The 19,629-nt window shown below is 45.1% G+C and overlaps 1 protein-coding gene across 1 annotated transcript in view; it reads right to left on the bottom strand.

Annotated features, from left to right (window-relative positions):
- The window catches only part of LOC137519412 (meprin A subunit beta-like), a 112,195-nt gene that overhangs the window by 15,913 nt on the left and 76,653 nt on the right, over positions 1-19,629 (bottom strand). The window contains exons 8-9 of the mRNA XM_068238367.1: positions 19,167-19,346; positions 8,777-8,930 (exon numbers count right to left, since the gene is read on the bottom strand). Coding sequence (XP_068094468.1) covers positions 8,777-8,930; positions 19,167-19,346 — 334 coding nt within the window. The remainder of the gene's footprint in view (positions 1-8,776; positions 8,931-19,166; positions 19,347-19,629) is intronic.

Here is a 19,629-nt window from a genome sequence, read left to right as displayed (position 1 = left end):
GTTCGTTATTTAATGAACTGTGGACAATAGTATATGATTAATGACTTGATAAAGCAGAGGATGCACCTCTGTGAAACGCGTTGTCTTTTAAATAAATTTTATACCTTTATACTCTTTGATTCTTTGAGCCATAAGCGTACTTATAGCCGCATATGTAGCGGCTTTTTTAACCCAACCCATCCCTATGCGGCTTTTTTAGCGTGCTGACCACGCAACTGCCATACAAACGCACCCTTACCGCGTCTATAGCGGACTTTATAACCATTAATGCGGAAATACTGACGCCTATACCGTGCGTCTACCGCTGGCATCTGTTTGATCCTCCCAGGAACATCGGTGATGAGGTCGGCGAGGAGTGACGTCACATCCGCCACGTTCGAGTAGAGAGCCCGGTCCCCGGCTAGGCCAAGAGGGACGCACGCTTATCGAGGCTGTGTACACTGTGCCGGCCACAGTCGAATAAGGTGAGACCTCTCCTATTGGAGCTTCCATCTGAATTATTAGGAGTCTCAGAGCGCCCCTTCTTTCTTACTTTTTCTGACACCCTGTCATGTTTCATGAGGGGCTAGAATTCCAGGATAGTATAAATACCCCCCAAATGACCCCATTTTGGAAAGAAGACATCCCAAAGTATTCACTGAGAGGCATAGTGAGTTCATAGAAGATATTATTTTTTGTCACAAGTAAGCGGAAAATGACACTTTGTGACAAAAAAAAAAAAAGTTTCCATTTCTTCTAACTTGCGCCAAAAAAAAATTAAATCTGCCAAGGACTCACCATGTCCCTCTCTGAATACCTTGAAGTGTCTACTTTCCAAAATGGGGTCATTTGTGGGGTGTGTTTACTGTCCTCGCATTTTGGGGGTGCTAATTTGTAAGCACCCCTGTAAAGCCTAAAGGTGCTCATTGGACTTTGGGCCCCTTAGCACAGTTAGGCTGCAAAAAAGTGCCACACATGTGGTATTGCCATACTCAGTAGAAGTAGTATAATGTGTGTTGGGGTGTATTTTTACACATACCCATGCTGGGTGGGAGAAATATCTCTGTAAATGACAATTTTTTAATTTTTTTTACACACAATTGTCCATTTACAGAGATCTTTCTCCCACTCAGCATGGGTATGTGTAAAAATACACCGCAAAACACATTATACTACTTCTCCTGAGTACGGCGATACCACATGTGTGGCACTTTTTTGAACCCCACAAATGACCCCATTTTAGAAATAAGACACCCCAAGGTATTCCGTTAGTAGTACGGTGAGTTCATAGAAGATTTTATTTTTTGTCACTAGTTAGCGGAAAATGACACTTTGTGAAAAAAAAACAATAAAAATCAATTTCCGCTAACTTGTGACAAAAAATAAAATCTTCTATGAACTCACCGTACTACTAACAGAATACCTTGGGGTGTCTTCTTTCTAAAATGGAGTCATTTGTGGGGTTCCTATACTGTCCTGGCATTTTAGGGGCCCTAAACCGTGAGGAGTAGAGATGTAGCGAACGGTTCCCGAACATCTCTGAATACATGGGGCATTTACTACTTCCGGGTCGCTCTGACCCGGAGTAGTACGCCTGCGCTGCCCGGCGAAGCGCATCCTAGATCGCACTCCTGTTGCCGGGCACTCTCTGCGCATGTGCGTGACGTCGTGAACAACGTCACGCACATGCGCAGAGAGTGCCCGGCAACAGGAGCGCGATCTAGGACGCGCTTCGCAGGCGTACTACTCCGGGTCAGAGCGACCCGGAAGTAGTAAAAGCCCCAGAGATGTTCGCAACATCTCTAGTGAGGAGTAGTCTTGAAACAAAATTTCTCAAAATGACCCGTGAAATCCTAAAGGTACTCATTGGACTTTGGGCCCCTTAGCGCAGTTAGGCTGCAAAAAAGTGCCACACATGTGGTATCGCCGTACTCGGGAGAAGTAGTACAATGTGTTTTGGGGTGTATTTTTACACATACCCATGCTGGGTGGGAGAAATAACTCTGTAAATTGACAATTGTGTGTAAAAAAATCTAAAGATTGTCATTTACAGAGGTATTTCTCCCACCCAGCATGGGTATGTGTAAAAATACACCCCAAAACACATTATACTACTTCTCCCGAGTATGGCGATACCACGTGTGGCACTTTTTTGCACCCTAACTGCGCTAAGGGGCCCAAAGTCCAATGAGTACCTTTAGGATTTCACAGGTCATTTTTGTTTCAAGACTACTCCTCACGGTTTAGGGCCCCTAAAATGCCAGGGCAGTATAGGAACCCCACTAATGACCCCATTTTAGAAAGAAGACACCCCAAGGTATTCCATTAGGAGTATGGTGAGTTCATAGAAGTTTTTATTTTTTTGTCACAAGTTAGCGGAAATTGATTTTAATTGTTTTTTTTTCACACAGTGTCATTTTCCGCTAACTTGTGACAAAAAATAAAATCTTCTATGGACTCACCATACTCCTAACGGAATACCTTTGGGTGTCTTCTTTCTAGAATGGGGTCATTTGTGGGGTTCCTATACTGCCCTGGCATTTTAGGGGCCCTAAACCGTGAGGAGTAGTCTAGAAAACAAATGCCTCAAAATGACCTGTGAATAGGACGTTAGGCCCCTTAGCGCACCTAGGCTGCAAAAAAGTGTCACACATGTGGTACCGCCGTACTCAGGAGAAGTAGTATAATGTGTTTTGGGGTGTATTTTTACACATACCCATGCTGGGTGGGAGAAATATCTCTGTAAATGGCAATTTGATTTTTTTTACACACAATTGTCTATTTACAGAGAGATTTCTCCCACCCAGCATGGGTATGTGTAAAAATACACCCCAAAACACATTATACTACTTCTCCTGAGTACGGCAGTACCACATGTGTGACACTTTTTTGCAGTCTAGGTGCGCTAAGGGGCCTAACGTCCTATTCACAGGTCATTTTGAGGCATTTGTTTTCTAGACTACTCCTCATGGTTTAGGGCCCCTAAAATGCCAGGGCAGTATAGGAACCCCACAAGTGACCCCATTTTAGAAAGAAGACACCCCAAGGTATTCCGTTAGGTGTATGGCGAGTTCATAGAAGATTTTATTTTTTGTCACAAGTTAGTGAAAAATGACACTTTGTGAAAAAAAAAACAATAAAAATCAATTTCCGCTAACTTTTGACAAAAAATAAAATCTTCTATGAACTCGTCATACACCTAACAGAATACCTTGGGGTGTCTTTTTTTCTAAAATGGGGTCACTTGTGGGGTTCCTATACCGCCCTGGCATTTTACGGGCCCAAAACCGTGAGTAGTCTGGAAACCATATGTCTCAAAATGACTGTTCAGGGGTATAAGCATCTGCAAATTTTGATGACAGGTGGTGTATGAGGGGGCAAATTTTGTGGAACAGGTCATAAGCAGGGTGGCCTTTTAGATGACAGGTTGTATTGGGCCTGATCTGATGGATAGGAGTGCTAGGTGGGGGACAGGAGGTGATTGATGGGTGTCTCAGGGGGTGGTTAGAGGGGAAAATAGATGCAATCAATGCACTGGGGAGGTGATCGGAAGGGGGTCTGAGGGGGATCTGAGTGTTTGGCCGAGTGATCAGGAGCCCACACGGGGCAAATTAGGGCCTGATCTGATGGGTAGGTGTGCTAGGGGGTGACAGGAGGTGATTGATGGGTGTCTCAAGGTGTGATTAGAGGGGGGAATAGATGCAAGCAATGCACTGGTGAGGTAATCAGGGCTGGGTTCTGAGGGTGTGGGCGGGTGATTGGGTGCCCTAGGGGCAGATAGGGGTCTAATCTGATGGATAGCAGTGACAGGGGGTGATTGATGGGTAATTAGTGGGTGTTTGGAGGAGAGAACAGATGTAAACAATGCACTTGGGAGGTGATCTGACGTCGGATCTGCGGGCGATCTATTGGTGTGGGTGGGTGATCAGATTGCCCGCAAAGGGCAGGTTAGGGGCTGATTGATGGGTGGCAGTGCCAGGGGGTGATTGATGGGTGGCAGTGACAGGGGGTGATTGACAGGTGATCAGTGGGTTATTACAGGGAAGAACAGATGTAACTAATGCACTGGCGAATTGATAAGGGGGGGTCTGAGGGCAATCTGAGCGTGTATGCGGGTGATTAGGTGCCTGCAAGGGCCAGATTAGGGTCTGATCTGATGTGTAACAGTGACAGGTGGTGATAGGGGGTGATTGATGGTTAATTAGTGGGTGTTTAGGGTAGAGAACAGATGTGAACACTGCACTTGGGAGGTGATCTGACGTCGGATCCGCGGGCGATCTATTGGTGTGGGTGGGTGATCAGATTGCCCGCAAGCGGCAGGTTAGGGGCTGATTGATGGGTGGCAGTGACAGGGGGTGATTGATGGGTGATTGATGGGTGATTGACAGGTGATTGACAGGTGATCAGGGGGATAGAGGTATACAGTACACAAGGGGGGGGGGGGGTCTGGGGAGAATCTGAGGGGTGGGGGGGTGATCAGGAGTCCCCAGGGGGCAGTTTAGGGTTAAAAAATATAGCGTTGACAGATAGTGACAGGGAGTGATTGATGGGTGATTAGGGGGTGATTGGGTGCAAACAGGGGTCTGGGGGGTGGGCAGGGGGGGGGGTCTGAGGGGTGCTGTGGGCGATCAGGGGGCAGGGGGGGGGGAGATCAGTGTGCTTGGGTGCAGACTAGGGTGGCTGCAGCCTGCCCTGGTGGTCCCTCGGACACTGAGACCACCAGGGCAGGAGGCAGCCTGTATAATACACTTTGTAAACATTACAAAGTGTATTATACACTTTGTATGCAGCGATCGTCGGGTTAACATTCTACCGGCGCTTCCGTATGGCCGGCGGGATGTTGCGGCGGGTGAGCGGAGACAGGCGCCGGCGGAGGAGCGCGTCACGGATGACGCGATCGCTCCGCCCATGCCCCTACAAGGACCGCCGCCTTTGGGCATGAGCTGGTCCTTGCGGGCTCCACTTCCCGGCCGCCTCTGTGCGTTAGGCGGTCGGGAAGTGGTTAAAGGACTGAACTGGAGAGAATTGGGACCTTTTTTATTGTGCAGTTATATCATCTTTTTTTATGGCTTATTAAATCTACAAAAGTGGACTATAAGTGAAGCAATGGATTTTGTCTATTCTCTTTCTGTTGTTTAAATGTCATCCCTTATTAGACATTTTAACGTTTTTAACTTTTGAATACAGATGACTAAAAGTATTTTTTATCCTTCTATGTGACGCTGTTATGTTACAAAGAACAACTAGTGCTAATATTGTTACAGGTTTATGACAGGACCTGTCAGGGACTTACCTGGACGCTCCCGCGATAAGGGCTCCCGCGGCGAGACACGAGCCACTCTGTCCTCTTCTGCCTCTGCACTCGCAGCCCCTAGCAACGTGGGCATCCTTCGCGACGGGGCTGTGCGCGCCGCTTCTGCGCGTTCCAGCGTTGAAGGGGGACGGACATTCTGGAGGAAACATCCGTCCTATTCCTTAAGGAAATATAAAAGTTAGTGTCAGCCGACAGTCTTATGCTGAATACACACGTTGAGATTTCCGGCTCGATTTGGGGTATCAAATGGATCGATTCGATTATTTCAAACATGCTCGATTTCGATCGTTTTTTTAATGTTAAGTATGCAAAATCAACGGCAGGAATGATCGAAATCCAATCGAGCATGTTTGAAATAATCAAATCGATCCGCGAATCGAGTGGGAAATCTCAACGTGTGTACCCAGCATTAGTCAGCTGACACATAGGCAAGGGTTGTATGTTGTGTCAGCTGATCTGTCAGTCAGCTGACAATCAGGTAGGGCTTATGTGAGTGATTGGTTGCTGTGTTGTGTGGCCGGCCACTGATTGGATGCTGCCAGTATTTAAGTCTTGCTCTGACACTTGCATGTTGCCTGTGATAGCTTTGGCTGTGAGCTTCTGCTGGGTGTGATTATTTGTATTGGATTATCCGTGTATCAACCTTGCCTGAAATATGACCACTCTCTGTCTGCTGCCTGTACCGACCTTCTGCTTGGAATTCAACTACTCTCTGCCTGCTGCCTGAACTGACCCTCTGCCTGGAATCTGACTACTCTCTGTCTGATGCCTGTATTGACCTTGGATTGCCTGACCTTGATTTTGCCTGCTCTAGTGTAGTTCGATACTTCTGATACTACATGTATGACCTCGACTTGTTACTGGACTTTCACTATCTCCTGTTAGGTTCTGGTGAGTTACATAGTTCACTCTATGTTCAGCTCCTATATCTTGCACCTACAAGGCCTGGGTGTAACCGAAGTTGGGCAGGTGTTGCTCTTAACCTCCCGCTCAAGTGGGGTCGGGCCACATAGGGTGAAGAAGGTGGTGGTAGATTGGAGCATAGGAGCTGAGCTGTGAGCTGATAACTTGCCAAGCCTGACGGGACCATTGAAAAATGATCCTTTTAATACATTTATTTGCTTAAACGTTACCTGGACTGACATGTGACACATGATGAGATAAACTTGTACATGTATAGTGCCATTCCTGCATATAACTAGGCTGTGTTTATTTTTTTTCCTTATTCTGCCTGAAAGGGTTAAATATTCAGATATGCACATAATTCTTTTTAAGCCGGGACTATCAGTAATCCTTAGTGATAACTAATTACAGCCATACAACTCTTGCCTGGCAGAGAACAGCTTCTGAGTGCAGGGAATGGGTTAACAATGCCAAAGGTTCATAGACTGTGTCAGACTGTGTGACATATTCTGTCATTCAGCTGAGACAATAATAACTTAAACTTACTTTTTTAGCTTTTAAACAGATTTAAAAACTGTAAGATTCAAAAAGAGTCACATTTAGGATTAGGAGTATAAATACAATTATGTATCTTATTCGTTTATTTTCAGTTCAGGTCTGCATTAAAGCAATGATATATACAGTACAGGTAGTCCTTGGTTAACAAATGAGGTAGAGACTGTAGGTTAGTTCTTAACCTGAATTCAATCTTAAGCTAGAACACTGAGCCATCTCTGTCCTCCATATTTCCTATGTGCCCCCCAGTGCCTCTAGTGTCCCTCCTTGAGTCCCGCAGGATTCTGCCTGTTCTGATTTGATAGCACTGCTGGACATCTTGTTTTGAAGGGAAGTAAGCATGTTGTGTATTTCATCTGTCACACTAAGTTTCCTTGGCCACCTACTGCAGCCATGCTCTTTAACACTTTCTGTCTCTTGGTGCTTATTCAAAAGAGCTTGAACAGTACATCTTGAAACCCCAGTCTGTTTTGAAGATTTGTTTCTGGGAGAGACCTTACTGACGTAATACCTACCTTGTGTCTTGATGCTGTCTTACCATGTTACATAGTTATGCAGTTAGTTGGTCCATCGAGTTCAACCAAAAAATATGGTACAATACTAGTCTGCGCCCTCACATATCTCAGTTGATCCAGAGATATGTAGGGGTGCAGGCTAGTGTTGTACCCAATTCCCTGGTTGAACTTGATGGAAGTACAGTATACAGTATCTTCTTTCAACCCAAGTAAGTATGTATGTTGTATGGCCTGTGATATGAACAACCTCACCTTGGTAGCAGAATAGGGCTGCTCTTCACCCAGGTTTAAACCTACTACACAGCTGTTTAAGTTAAAGGACAACTACAGCGAAAAAACGTAAGCAGTTAGAATCTGACAAAACCCTTGGACTAGTCCATCTCCTCGTCAGGGATTCTCCAGGATTTCTTTGTTTTTCAAAGCATTTCCTGAATGGCATTTGCCAAGTCTAAATGCCAAAATGATATGCAATGCAAGTGAGTAGGGAGGCTGGCTGGTATTTTACCATTTTGGCAGTTAGACTTCGCAACTGCCGTTCAGGAAATGCTTTTGAAAACATAGAAAACCCTGAGAATCCCCCATGAGAAGATAGACTAGTCCAGGGGTGGGCAAACATTCCTATGTTTGATGCTGCACTCCTCTGTAATGTGGCCTGCTGTTACTGCAGCTCTCCATCTGCCAACCTCCCGACAGTAGAATGGCAGTGAAGATTAGGGTATACCTCACCAAATCACGCTCTCAAGCGGCTATCTCCATGGAAACGGTGACGTCATGTGACACACTGGTAGGCAAGGACAGCAGGTCACATGACGCCACTGTTGCCATGAAGATCACAGCTGGAGTGTGTGACTGAGTGAGTTACTTTTCTTATACGTGCTCTACACATATTTTTCTAAAGATGGTGGGTGGGAGAAGGAGAGAGGAGTGGAAGCCAACACTCTGTTGATGGACAGGCTTCAAAGAGGTCCCTGAATTTGTGCAAGTGTATCTATAGGAATCGATGCTGTTCTGAAAACAAACAGTAGTTAGAAAAATATTTATTTGATTTAGATTTTTGCTTTGTTAGCTTACTTGACATTTTCTACATTGATAAGAATAAACAAATATAATTTAGCAGTGGCGTAGCTAACAAGCATGGTATACATAACAATTGATACGGCACACCAAAACCAATTAAGAACAACCTCAGTGTCAGAGGTGCAAGAAGGGGATGGGAAGCAGGACCAATAAAGAGCTAATACTGTGGTTGAGATTGGGCCCCATGGGGCCCTTCCGGCCTACAGGCCCCCGATGCAGTCGCTACCTCTGCAGCCCCTATTGCTACGCCACTGGAATTTAGATTTGTGAAAGCATTCATAGTTTACAGCTTTTTTATACCTGCCTAGTACTTTTGCACTGTACTGTGACTCCTATAAATCTCTTCTTTATTTGTATTATTTGCAGTAACGTAATAGGGCTCTGTTACATTTTTTGCTGTCTCTGATATTATGCAACAACTGGTTAATATTACCTGCATACTGGCATCTGATTTTCAATAACACATACTCCATTGTTACTGCAGATATTTTGCTCACAAAGTACAGGCCGTTCAAAAAATGAAGATACTGGCGATGTAGGAGAGGCAGGCTGGGGCAGTGGTTGTGATTGCTCTAGGTGGGAAATGTCTGCAGAAACAGAGAATAGATAGCTAACATGTCTACACCTATATTGAAGCACAGACAAGAAGACAAAATGATAAGTTAATTAAGAAATAAATAAAGTAATTGTTAGCAGATTTAGTACACAATCTTGTTTTGCCATGAGATCGAAGGGTCAGTCCATCCAAGACTGATATTTATAGCAGTTAGAGGCACTTATCAGCTCATATGTTTATGGGGTCCAGGAGTAATTGTTCTGGACTCATGTGACCATTATGGTTTCTCGTTTTTGACGTAGAAGCAAGTAATACAGGTGCTGACAACCGAGCAGAGAAGCAAGCTCCAGGCAATTCAGATTAGCTTGATTGCAGATTGATATTTATTTTCCCAGCTCCCCCTCCCACCTTGTAGTCTACCCCCATGACCCTTTCCTCTTTTCAGATTTCAGTGGCTTCTTTTAACAGCATGTCCATGCCAAACAGCACTGGTGATGTCTGCGGTCCCGATGAGAGTCCTTCCTGCCATATCACCTCTCTCACCAGGCTCTCTGTCTTTTGCCTCTACCTCTTTAACCCCCCCTCCTATTCATCCCCCTCTTTCGTATGTCCCCCTTTTCTGACTGTCCTCAGAGGAGCTCACAATCTAATTGTACCATAGTTATAATCTTATGTCCTACCATATAATTATTGTGTATTTATATAGCACTGACATCTTCTGCAGCACTGTATAGAGTATGGAGTTTTATAATGGATAACTCTGCCCACATCCTGACGACTTCTTTTCCCCAAAAATCCCCCAAAATTTGCAGCAATACGCTCGGCGCCCCAACCCGTAAACCTTCCAATGAAAATCGGATTGAAAATATGACCGTCTACTAAAAATTGTACAATTTGATAGGCATCTTTGGACCTACAATGCTGCCCATAATTATTCATACCCCTGGCAAATTTTGACTTAAAGTTACTTTTATTCAACCAGCAAATAATCTTTTGACGGGAAATGACATAGGTGTCTCCCAAAAGATAATAAGACGATGTACAAGAGCTATTATTGTGGAAAAAAAACATTTCTCAGCTTTTATTTACATTTGAGCAAAAAGTGTCCAGTCCAAAAATTATTCATATGCTTCCCAAACTGTCACAGACTGTGGGAAAATCCAAAGTACCATACCATTCTAAATAGTCCGAACTGTTCTTAAGCATCATAATTACCCTGATTTATTGGGAACACCTGTTTTAATCAACTCAACAGCTGAAAAACAGCAGCTCTCTGCAGTTGGTTAGGTTGGGTAGTCCGTGCGGATTTCACCTACCCGCACCCACAGAAGGTAGCGGACACATGGCACGTTCAACCCGCCTCCCATACCTCATCATTGAGCTAAACTTTGACCCTCTACATCACAGTCATATCTATCATATACATAGAGCCCACAGACAGTTGCCAGCCAGGATAGCTGGGATTTGTAGTCCTACCACTGGCAGCACACTCTATTATACCAGTGCATACCTTTCCTCTGTACCTGTGTCACAGCACACTCTATTATAGCAGTACATACTTTTCCTCTGTGCCTGTGTAACAGCACACTCTATTATACCAGTGCATACCTTTCCACTGTACCTGTGTGACAGCACACTCTATTATACCAGTGCATATTTTTCCACCGTATCTGTGATTGAATGTACTATACTATAGCTCCCTTTGTGGGTGACACTGCATACAGCCCACAGAGAGACAGGGACATTTAGCTAGGCTGTTCTTTATTGCTGAATCCATCCCAAAACAAAAACCCTTTTGAGGGCTCATATTCTATTCGTGTGTGTGTGTGTGTGTGTGTGTGTGTGTGTGTGTGTGTGTGTGTGTGTGTGTGTGTGTGTGTGTGTGTGTGTGTTGGTGTGTGTGTGTTGGTGTGTGTGTGTGTGTGTGTGTGTGTGTGAGACATACACTGCATACAGGGCAGGCCACAGTCATTGCTGGGCCTTGCAATCTTACTATTGTCTTCTATTTGTTACAAGCCAGCACACTGTCTATCATCATAAGCGGTGCTTAGCTTGCAACTATATTTGTGATTGAAAGTACTAGGATATCTCTATGTGTGTTAAAGTACACAGCCCAGTGATACACACACACACAGCTGCTGTGTATTTGACACTGATTGTGCGCCTCTTTGTGACTACACACACTGTGATTACTACTGCATACCCTCCTCTCCCCCACCAATATGCAAAAAAAATGACAGGCAGAGGCAGGGGCAGACCACCCGGCAGGTCTGTTCAACGTCGTGACGTGATTTCGTGCGCCCCTCGACCAAAGTAAAGTGTTCAGAAGGCACAAACGCTCAACCCCCAAGATTCTGTGGACATAGTTGATTTCATAACGGAGAACACCTCATCTACCTCAACTTCCGCACTGAACTGTGACATATCTTCCTCCTCCTGCTCTGATGCGGGCACACCACTTAACACTCAGCCGGCAGCCACCACCGCTTCTACTAGCACCACATCCGCACCATTTGAGAGTTTGCAGAAGTTATTTGGTGGAGAATTAACTGATTCACAGCCATTCTTGTTACAAGATGAAGGCGCTAAGGATGTTACACTACCTTGCATGTCTGAGTTAGGCGTCGCTATGGACTTAAGGTGTGATGATGATGATGATGAAGTATCTGTTGTTGGTGCAGTTTTGGAGGTGTCTAATACAAGCGAAGCTGTGGAGGATTATAATGATGATGATGATCCTGCCATGGATGGCACGTGGGTTCCCAATAGTTTAGAGGAGGAGTCAGAGAAGAGTAGGAGGAGATGAGTTTCTGTAAGAAGCAGGGGTAGCTCGTCGCCGGAAACAGCTCGTGGCAGTGTCTGTTGGCATGTGGCGCCATGTAGGGACAGCCAGCCAACACGCTCTTCAATGTCAGCTGCTGCCACCACTACAATGCCATCAACCCACAGCTCACCAGTGGGGAGTTATTTTTGTGTCTCTGCCTCAGATTACAGCAATGCCATCTGTACTCTCTGCCACCAAAAATTAAGTTGTGGAAAAAGCAACACCCACCTAGGGACATCAGCCTTACGAAGGCACTTGATCAATAAGCACAAACACCAATGGGGTGAGCTCATGAGGAAAAGCAGCACGCAAACACAAAGCCACCCTCCGCCTCCTCTAGGTGCAGCATCTTCATCATCTCCTCTCCTTCTCCTCCTACTCCTCCTGCTACATCCTCTTCGCTGTCATCCTCTTCCTCCTCAGCTGAGTGCTACTCTACTGCTGCGTTCTCTCAAACTGCACACCCCCAGCTCCCCAGGGCCTATGCCACATGCCAGGTACGACGGTGTCATGCCATCTTGGACATGTCTTGCCTCAAATCTGAGAGTCCCACCGGAGCAGCACTCCTGGCCACTCTGAACAAACAGGTGGATCAGTGGCTGACCCCGCACCAACTGGAGATTTGCAACGTGGTGTGTGACAACAGCAGGAATCTCATTTCGGCTTTGAATTTGGGCATCAAAACCTGCGGCATCACAGAGGAGGGGGGAGGGGAAGTCATCTGGGGAAGAGGAGTCAGAGGAGGAAGGTGGCTTTGAGGAGGAGGCGCGAGAACAACCACAGCAGGCATCGCAGGGGGCTTGTGCTGCTCACCTTTGCCATGGTATTGTTCGTGGCTGGGGTGTGGAGGAGAACTTACCTGATATCACTGAGGAAGAGCAAGAGGAGGTGACTAGTAGGTCGGCATCCAACTTTGTGCAGATGGGGTCTTTCATGATTTCCAGCCAGTTGAGAGACCCCAGTATAAAAAAACTCAAGGGGAATGACCTGTACTGGGTGGCAATGCTACTAGACCCTCGGTATAAGCACAAAGTGGCAGAGATGTTACCACATAAACACAAGGCAGAAAGGATGCAGCACTTGCAACACAATTTGGGAAATATGCTTTACAGTGCTTTTAAGGGTGATGTCACAGCACAATGGAAAAAAAGGTGCGAGTAATCCTCCTCCTCCCATGTCCACGTAGGCAAGGACAGGACGCTCTAGCGATCTGATGGTGATGTCGGACATGCGCACTTTCCTTAGTCCAACTCATCGCCTCAGCCCTTCCGGATCCACCCTCCACGAACGCCTCAATTGGCAGGTAGCTGAGTACCTGGCCTTAAGTGCGGATATAGACACTTTGAGCAGCGATGAACCCTTGGACTATTGGGTGCGCAGGCTTGACCTGTGACCAGAGCTGTCACAATTTGCAATCGAACTTCTGGCTTGCCCCGCCTCAAGTGTCCTGTCAGAAAGGACCTTCAGCGCAGCAGGAGGCATTGTCACTGAGAAGAGAAGTCGCCTAGGTCAAAAAAGTGTTCAGCACCTCACCTTTATTAAAATGAACGAGGCATGGATCCCGGAGGGCTAATGCCTGCTTAAAGACTAAGTCAGTCCCCACACAGCATCTCTGCCTGCCGGCCACTGCTGCCTTCCCGAAGACTAAGTCAGTCCCTACACAGCATCTCTATACAATACAATACAATAACATTTCTATAGCGCTTTTCTCCCATAGGACTCAAAGCGCTTAGGCTCTCTCAGATTCAGTAATTAGTAGGATGAAGTATTCACACAACAAAAGTTATATTTCTGCAAATGCCAGACTGAACAGGTGGGTTTTCAGTCTGGATTTAAACACGTCCAGGGATGGGGCTGTCCTGATCTGTTGAGGTAAGGAGTTCCAAAATGTAGGGGCAGCATGACAGAAGGCTCTGGGACCAAAAGTTTCCAAGTGGACTCTGGGTATGACTAGATTATTAGAACCTGTGGATCTGAGAATGCGGGGATTGCTACGCAGCTGTAACATATCTTTCATGTATCCAGGGCCTAGATTATTCAGGGATTTGAATGTCAGTAGGCCGATCTTGAATAGGACCCTCCGTTCTATAGGTAGCCAGTGAAGGGAATGCAGGACTGGCGTTATGTGGCAGTGACGGGGTTGGTTGGTTAGCAGTCTGGCAGCAGTATTCTGTATCAGCTGTAGGCGGTACAAGACCTTTTTTGGAAGGCCAGTGTAGAGAGCATTGCAGTAGTCCAGTCGGGATGTGATGAAGGCGTGGACTAAGGTTGGCAGATCTTCTGGGGGTAGGAGGTGCTTGATTTTTGCAATGTTCTTCAGGTGAAAATAGGATGATTTCACCACAGCAGAGATTTGAGTTCTGAAGTTTAAATCCCCATCAATTAGAACTCCCAGGCTACGCACATGATCAGAGCTGCGTAGATCCGTGCCTCCTATTCCCAGTGGGGAAGACTGCAAGTTAAGTTGTTTTGTTATCATGCTCTGCCCTCCAATCAGAAGGACTTCAGTTTTGTCTGCATTTAGTTTCAGCCAGTTGTCATTCATCCATTGCTGTAGTTCACGTAAGCAGGCGTTTATAGTTAGAGTTGGGTCTGTCACACCAGGCTTGAAGGAAAGATATAGTTGGGTGTCGTCTGCATAGCAGTGGTATGTCAGGCCATGTTTTTGGATTAGTTTTCCCAACGGTAGCATGTAAATCGTGAAAAGCAGGGGAGAGAGGATTGAGCCCTGGGGCACCCCATACTTAAGTGTTACAGGGGTGGACAGGAAGGGCCCCATAGACACTTTGTGGGTTCTGCCACTCAAGAAGGATTGGAACCACTGAAGTACTATGCCATCAATGCCGCAGTATTCCTGTAGCCTGTTTATCAAGATGTCATGGTCAACTGTGTCAAAGGCTGCAGAAAGGTCTAGCAGTATGAGGATCGAGCACTCTCCTCTGTCTCTTGCCATGAGCAGGTGGTTGCATATTTGGATGAGGGCAGTTTCAGTGCTGTGGTGTTTCCTGAAGCCAGACTGGAATGGGTCATAACTGTTATTTTGTAGGATTCTGGCTTCTAGCTGGAGGTATACAGCTTTTTCAATTAGCTTGCCCAGAAAGGGGAGGTTAGAGACAGGTCTGTAGCTGGTCATTGCATCTGGGTCCAGGGAGGGTTTTTTGAGGAGAGGCCTGATGATTGCTTCCTTCAGTAAAGCAGGAAATATCCCTGATTGTAAGGAACAGTTAACAATTTTGAGGAATACCGGTACGAACAGGTCGGGGCAGTTCAACATGAACTGTGTTGGGCCAGGATCCAGGTCACAGGTAGTTAGGCGGACGTGAAGGAGGATGCTTGATGTGACTTCTTCATCAATTTCTTTGAAGTTTGACCAAGGTGTTACGTTGTCTCTGCTAATGGTCTTCGGCGCTATATTAGGCTCAGATGCTGTAAGTTGGATGGCGGACCTTATAGCGGAGACTTTGTCTGTGAAGAAATGGGCAAATTGGTCACAGAGGTCCTTTGAAGACTCGATATTAAGTTTTTGACATGCTGGTTTGCAGAGTTTTTCCACTGTGGGAAGTTGGGCTGGTTTGTTAACTGCATTTGCAATCTCTTGTGATAGAAAGGATGATTTTTTTCCCGTGATTACCTTTTGGTAGCTCTTCAAGTGAAAGATTAAGGCATGTTTGTCTTCTGGTGACTGAGATTTGCGCCACAGCCTCTCAAGTTTTCGGCCTTGTCTTTTCAGCTCTTTTATAGCGTTATCAAACCACTGTGCATGATGGTGTGGATATTTGGTGTGCAGAGGAGCAATGGTCTCAAAGGTGGAGGACACACATTTGTTGTATTTAAACACCAGAGTATCAGGGTCCAAGCTGGAGTCAGTCAATTCATCAAAGCTAAGGTTATCTCGGATATGTTGAGGTGTTAGCCCTTTTAAGCGGCGATATTTCTGCCTGCACGCCACTGTTGCCTGCCCAAAGACTATGTCAGTCCCGACACAACATCTCTGACTGCACGCCGCTGCTGCCTGCCCGAAGACTAAGTCAGTCCCCAAACAGCATCTCTGCCTGCAGGCCGCTTGATTGCCTTCTCCGCCACCACCAACTGGGTCCAGGACTACTAGTCACCTCCTCTTGCTACCAAAAAGAATAATGCATTTTCTGGTGCGTGTACATACCTAATTTTTCTGGCTGCACTGCAGCTGCAACAACAAAATAAAAGGCATGTATATGTGTCAATTCCCCTTCGTGATCGTTACCTTGCCGCGGTGAAGGGGCTTGCGTATCACAATGAAGCTATGACTTATATGACCTATATATGACCTATATGAGTGTGTTGGGGGCACACCCAAGATAATAAGGTTGTTGCTTCATTGTGATCAGACCAAATTCAATCAGCTGGACAGTCACTGTTCTGTCACTGAGCTACCTCGGCCCGACCATATGCCTGCATTCTCGCCATTGTATGCACCAGCACGGCCATCACTACACAAACAGCTGTTTGCGGTGCATTACACAGTTTCGTCTGTCAGTGTGAAGCAGTACACTACTTACACTACCTGATCCATGTCTACACATGCAAGATGTTTTCAAGCACTTTTTGCCTCCAATTTAGGAATGCAATGTGATTTCTGCCCTTTAGGGATTATGACCCTGCTGTGCGTCAAATCCGTAATTTTCCCAGGGAATTTGGTGTGCATCCCACTCCGCCATGCCCCCCTCCAGATGTTAGACCCCTTGAAACATCTTTTCCATCACTTTTGTGGCCAGAAACAGTTTTTGTAGTTTTTCAAGTTCGCCTGCCCATTGAAGTCTATTGCGGTTTGCCGAGTTCACCGGTCCGCAGACTTTTGCGGAAGTTCACGTCCACGGTCTGCGGACCCAAAATCTGAGGTTCAAGCTATCTCTAATCACCACCAAGGCCATCCTGGTGAATCTGGGCTCTGCTGATGGCAGCATCTCAATGCAGACAATCCAACGGACACTGCACACTGCTGGGTTCCATGGATGCAGACCAAGGAGGACGCCACTTCTCCAGATAAGGCACACAAAAGCTGGCTTGGCCTTTGCAAATGCTGATCTGGACAAAAAGAAGACTTCAGGTCTTCTGTATTAGGGTTAGATGAAACAAAAATTTAATTTTTTGGTCACAGTGATGTTTCCTTTATTTGCCGTAAAAAAGTAGAAGCCTGCCTGCAACCCAAAGAACACCATCCCCCCTGTCAAACATGGTGGTGGGAACCAAATGCTTTGGGGTGTTTTTCAGCTAATGAACCAGGGAACCTAATCACAGTAAATGGCACCATGAAAAAAAAACAACTCATGAGGATTATCAACTACAACATCAGGCAGTCTGCAGAGAAACTTGGCCTTGGGCACCAGTGGACATTTCAGCATGACAATGACCCAAAACACACATGAAAAGTGCTAAAGAAAAAGTTAGCAGACAACAACATTAACATTTTGGAGTGGCCCAGCCAGAGTCCTGACTTGAATCCAATTGAGAATCTGTGGAGGGAGCTAAACTTCAGGATGATGGCAAGAAAATCCTCCAACCTGAAAGATTTAGAGCTCATTGCTAAAGATGAATGGGTAAAAATACCTGTGCAGACATGCAAAAATCTGGGCTGCAATTATAGAAAATATTTGATTGCTGTAATAGCCAATAAAGGCTTTTCTATTGATTATTGAGAACGGTATGAGTAATTTTGGACTGGACACTATTTCCTCAAATGTAAATAAAAGCTGAGAATTTTTTGCACAATAATGCCTCTTGTACATCATCTTATTATCTTTTTGGAGACACCTATGTAATTTTCCATCAAAAAATTACTTGCTGGTTGAATAATTATGGGCAGCACTTTACCTGAAATACATGAATGATTGGCAAGACATACCTATACCGTATTTCTACTGGATATACAGAACAGTTCATCTAAAAAAAATATTGAGGCACCCATAAATAAAGATACAGGTGAAAATATTAGATAATAACAAGAGAAAGAGAATGGTCAAAGCTACTTACCTCCCAAAAGATTCCACTAATTCATGGAAAGAGATATTTATTTAGTGCAGTTATTTAGTTGCATTAAAGTGTGCCTGAAGCATCGAAAACTTAAACAAGTAAATACTCACATAGGAAGAATCAAACCACAAGATAGCACAGAGGCTTTCGACCGCTTCCTCTAGTGCCCTGCAGCCGAGCGAGGACCCTTGAAAATCACCAGCAAGGGCTTGTCGGTAATCTCATTGTGGTCTAACTCCTCTTCGGGCATGAGTGTGGCCATACTATGTCTGCATGAGTATGGCTGAGCTGGCACTGTAAGGTGAAGCCAGCGGCTCCGTGCTACTGAGCAAATGCGTCCACACTTGTGCCTGAAAAGGTACGTGGTCCCAATGTTAAGGAGGGTCCCGGCGAGCAGCGGGGTACTGGAGGACAGCATGAGAAGCCTTTATAGGATCCAGAGGCTTCTCTCCCTTTGGGTAAGTATTTACTTTTAACTGTGTGATGCCTTGGGTTCTATTTCAATGGTTACATATTTTTGGGGATAAATAGCTTTGACTATGCTCCTTCTCCTGTTATTATCTATTATTTTATTCCTTTACGATTATATTTAGCCACCTTCATATCTTCATTATGGCAATTACTCTAGTAAGTCTAGAAAGAAACCTACAGTTTATTTCCTGTCAGTAACTGGGTGTTACTACTGTATATACCCGCGTAGAAGCCGAGGTACCCACTTTTCCCTAAGAAAACAAGAAAAAGTGATTCACTCGCATATAATCCTCCTCCCCAGAAGCCAGATGTACCCCCAGTACAAGTCAGCTCCCCTCCCTATAGCCAGATATGCAGAAGGAGGATACAGCTCAAGACGCCACACAGGAAGAATTCCTGATCATTGCACTGCTAAAAGGTTGCTGGCATGCTCTGCTCCACATGCCGGGGGTCACAGGTAGTCTTGAGCGGCGCACTCTGCACACCATGATGCAGGGGATGGGGGCACAGAAACAGCAGGGAGCTGGATGGCAAGAGCAGGATTACTAGTGCACAATCATTACGCTCCTCTGCTAGTAACAAAACCTGCTCCATCATCCATTCTGCTCCACTGACTCACATATAAGCCAAGGGGGATAACTTTTCAGCACATTTTTTGTGCTGAAAAATTAGGCTTATACGTGAGTATATACAGTAATTGAGATCCCCTTGGAGATCATAGACCTGAGTTGAGATGCATATATTTTCTCCATGTTTCTACAGATATATACAATATACAGTATGCTGTACTTAGGGGTTTCCTAGTTTCTTTGTCTCCTCAGGAATTGCACATCAGCTCATAGCCATCGTTCATTTAGCTATTCAAGAGCAAGGTTATAAGTAATTATCACTTAGAACTTTTTCTGGACAGTGGTAGTTATACAAGCTGTAGCTGCATAAATTACACAATGGAAACTTGCCTACCTTCCATGGATATCAAAATAAAAGCATCTCCTCCTTTCATAAAGTCTCTGCTGTGTAGAGATTCTTCAGCTGAAAACATCAATTTTCCATCCCCTCCAGTTAGTGTGTAAAAGGTTCCATTAGGGTATGCTAAAGAAAACCCTACATCTGCAGGATTATCCCATAATAGATAGCTTTGATCTGAAAGCAGATAGAATTATTCATCAAGACTTGCAATACACTGTATATCATCTATCACCCTTAAAGTGACAATGAAGTGAAAAAAAAATGTACGATATTATGAATTGTATATGTAGTACAGCTAAGAAATAGAACATTAGTAGCAAAGAAAAAAAGGCTAATTTTTATTTTTAGTTATATAGCTTCTTTTTTTTTTAATTCCATTGCATCATTCTCTAATATTTGCAATTACAAACTACATTCTGTATTTTAAACTATGAAATACAGCACAGCTAATGACCCT

The sequence above is a fragment of the Hyperolius riggenbachi genome, chromosome 5 (assembly GCF_040937935.1).
Source record: "Hyperolius riggenbachi isolate aHypRig1 chromosome 5, aHypRig1.pri, whole genome shotgun sequence".
Lineage (NCBI taxonomy): Eukaryota > Metazoa > Chordata > Amphibia > Anura > Hyperoliidae > Hyperolius > Hyperolius riggenbachi.
The sequence above is the reverse complement of the archived record's forward strand: the minus strand, read 5'-3'. Positions and strand labels throughout refer to the sequence as shown.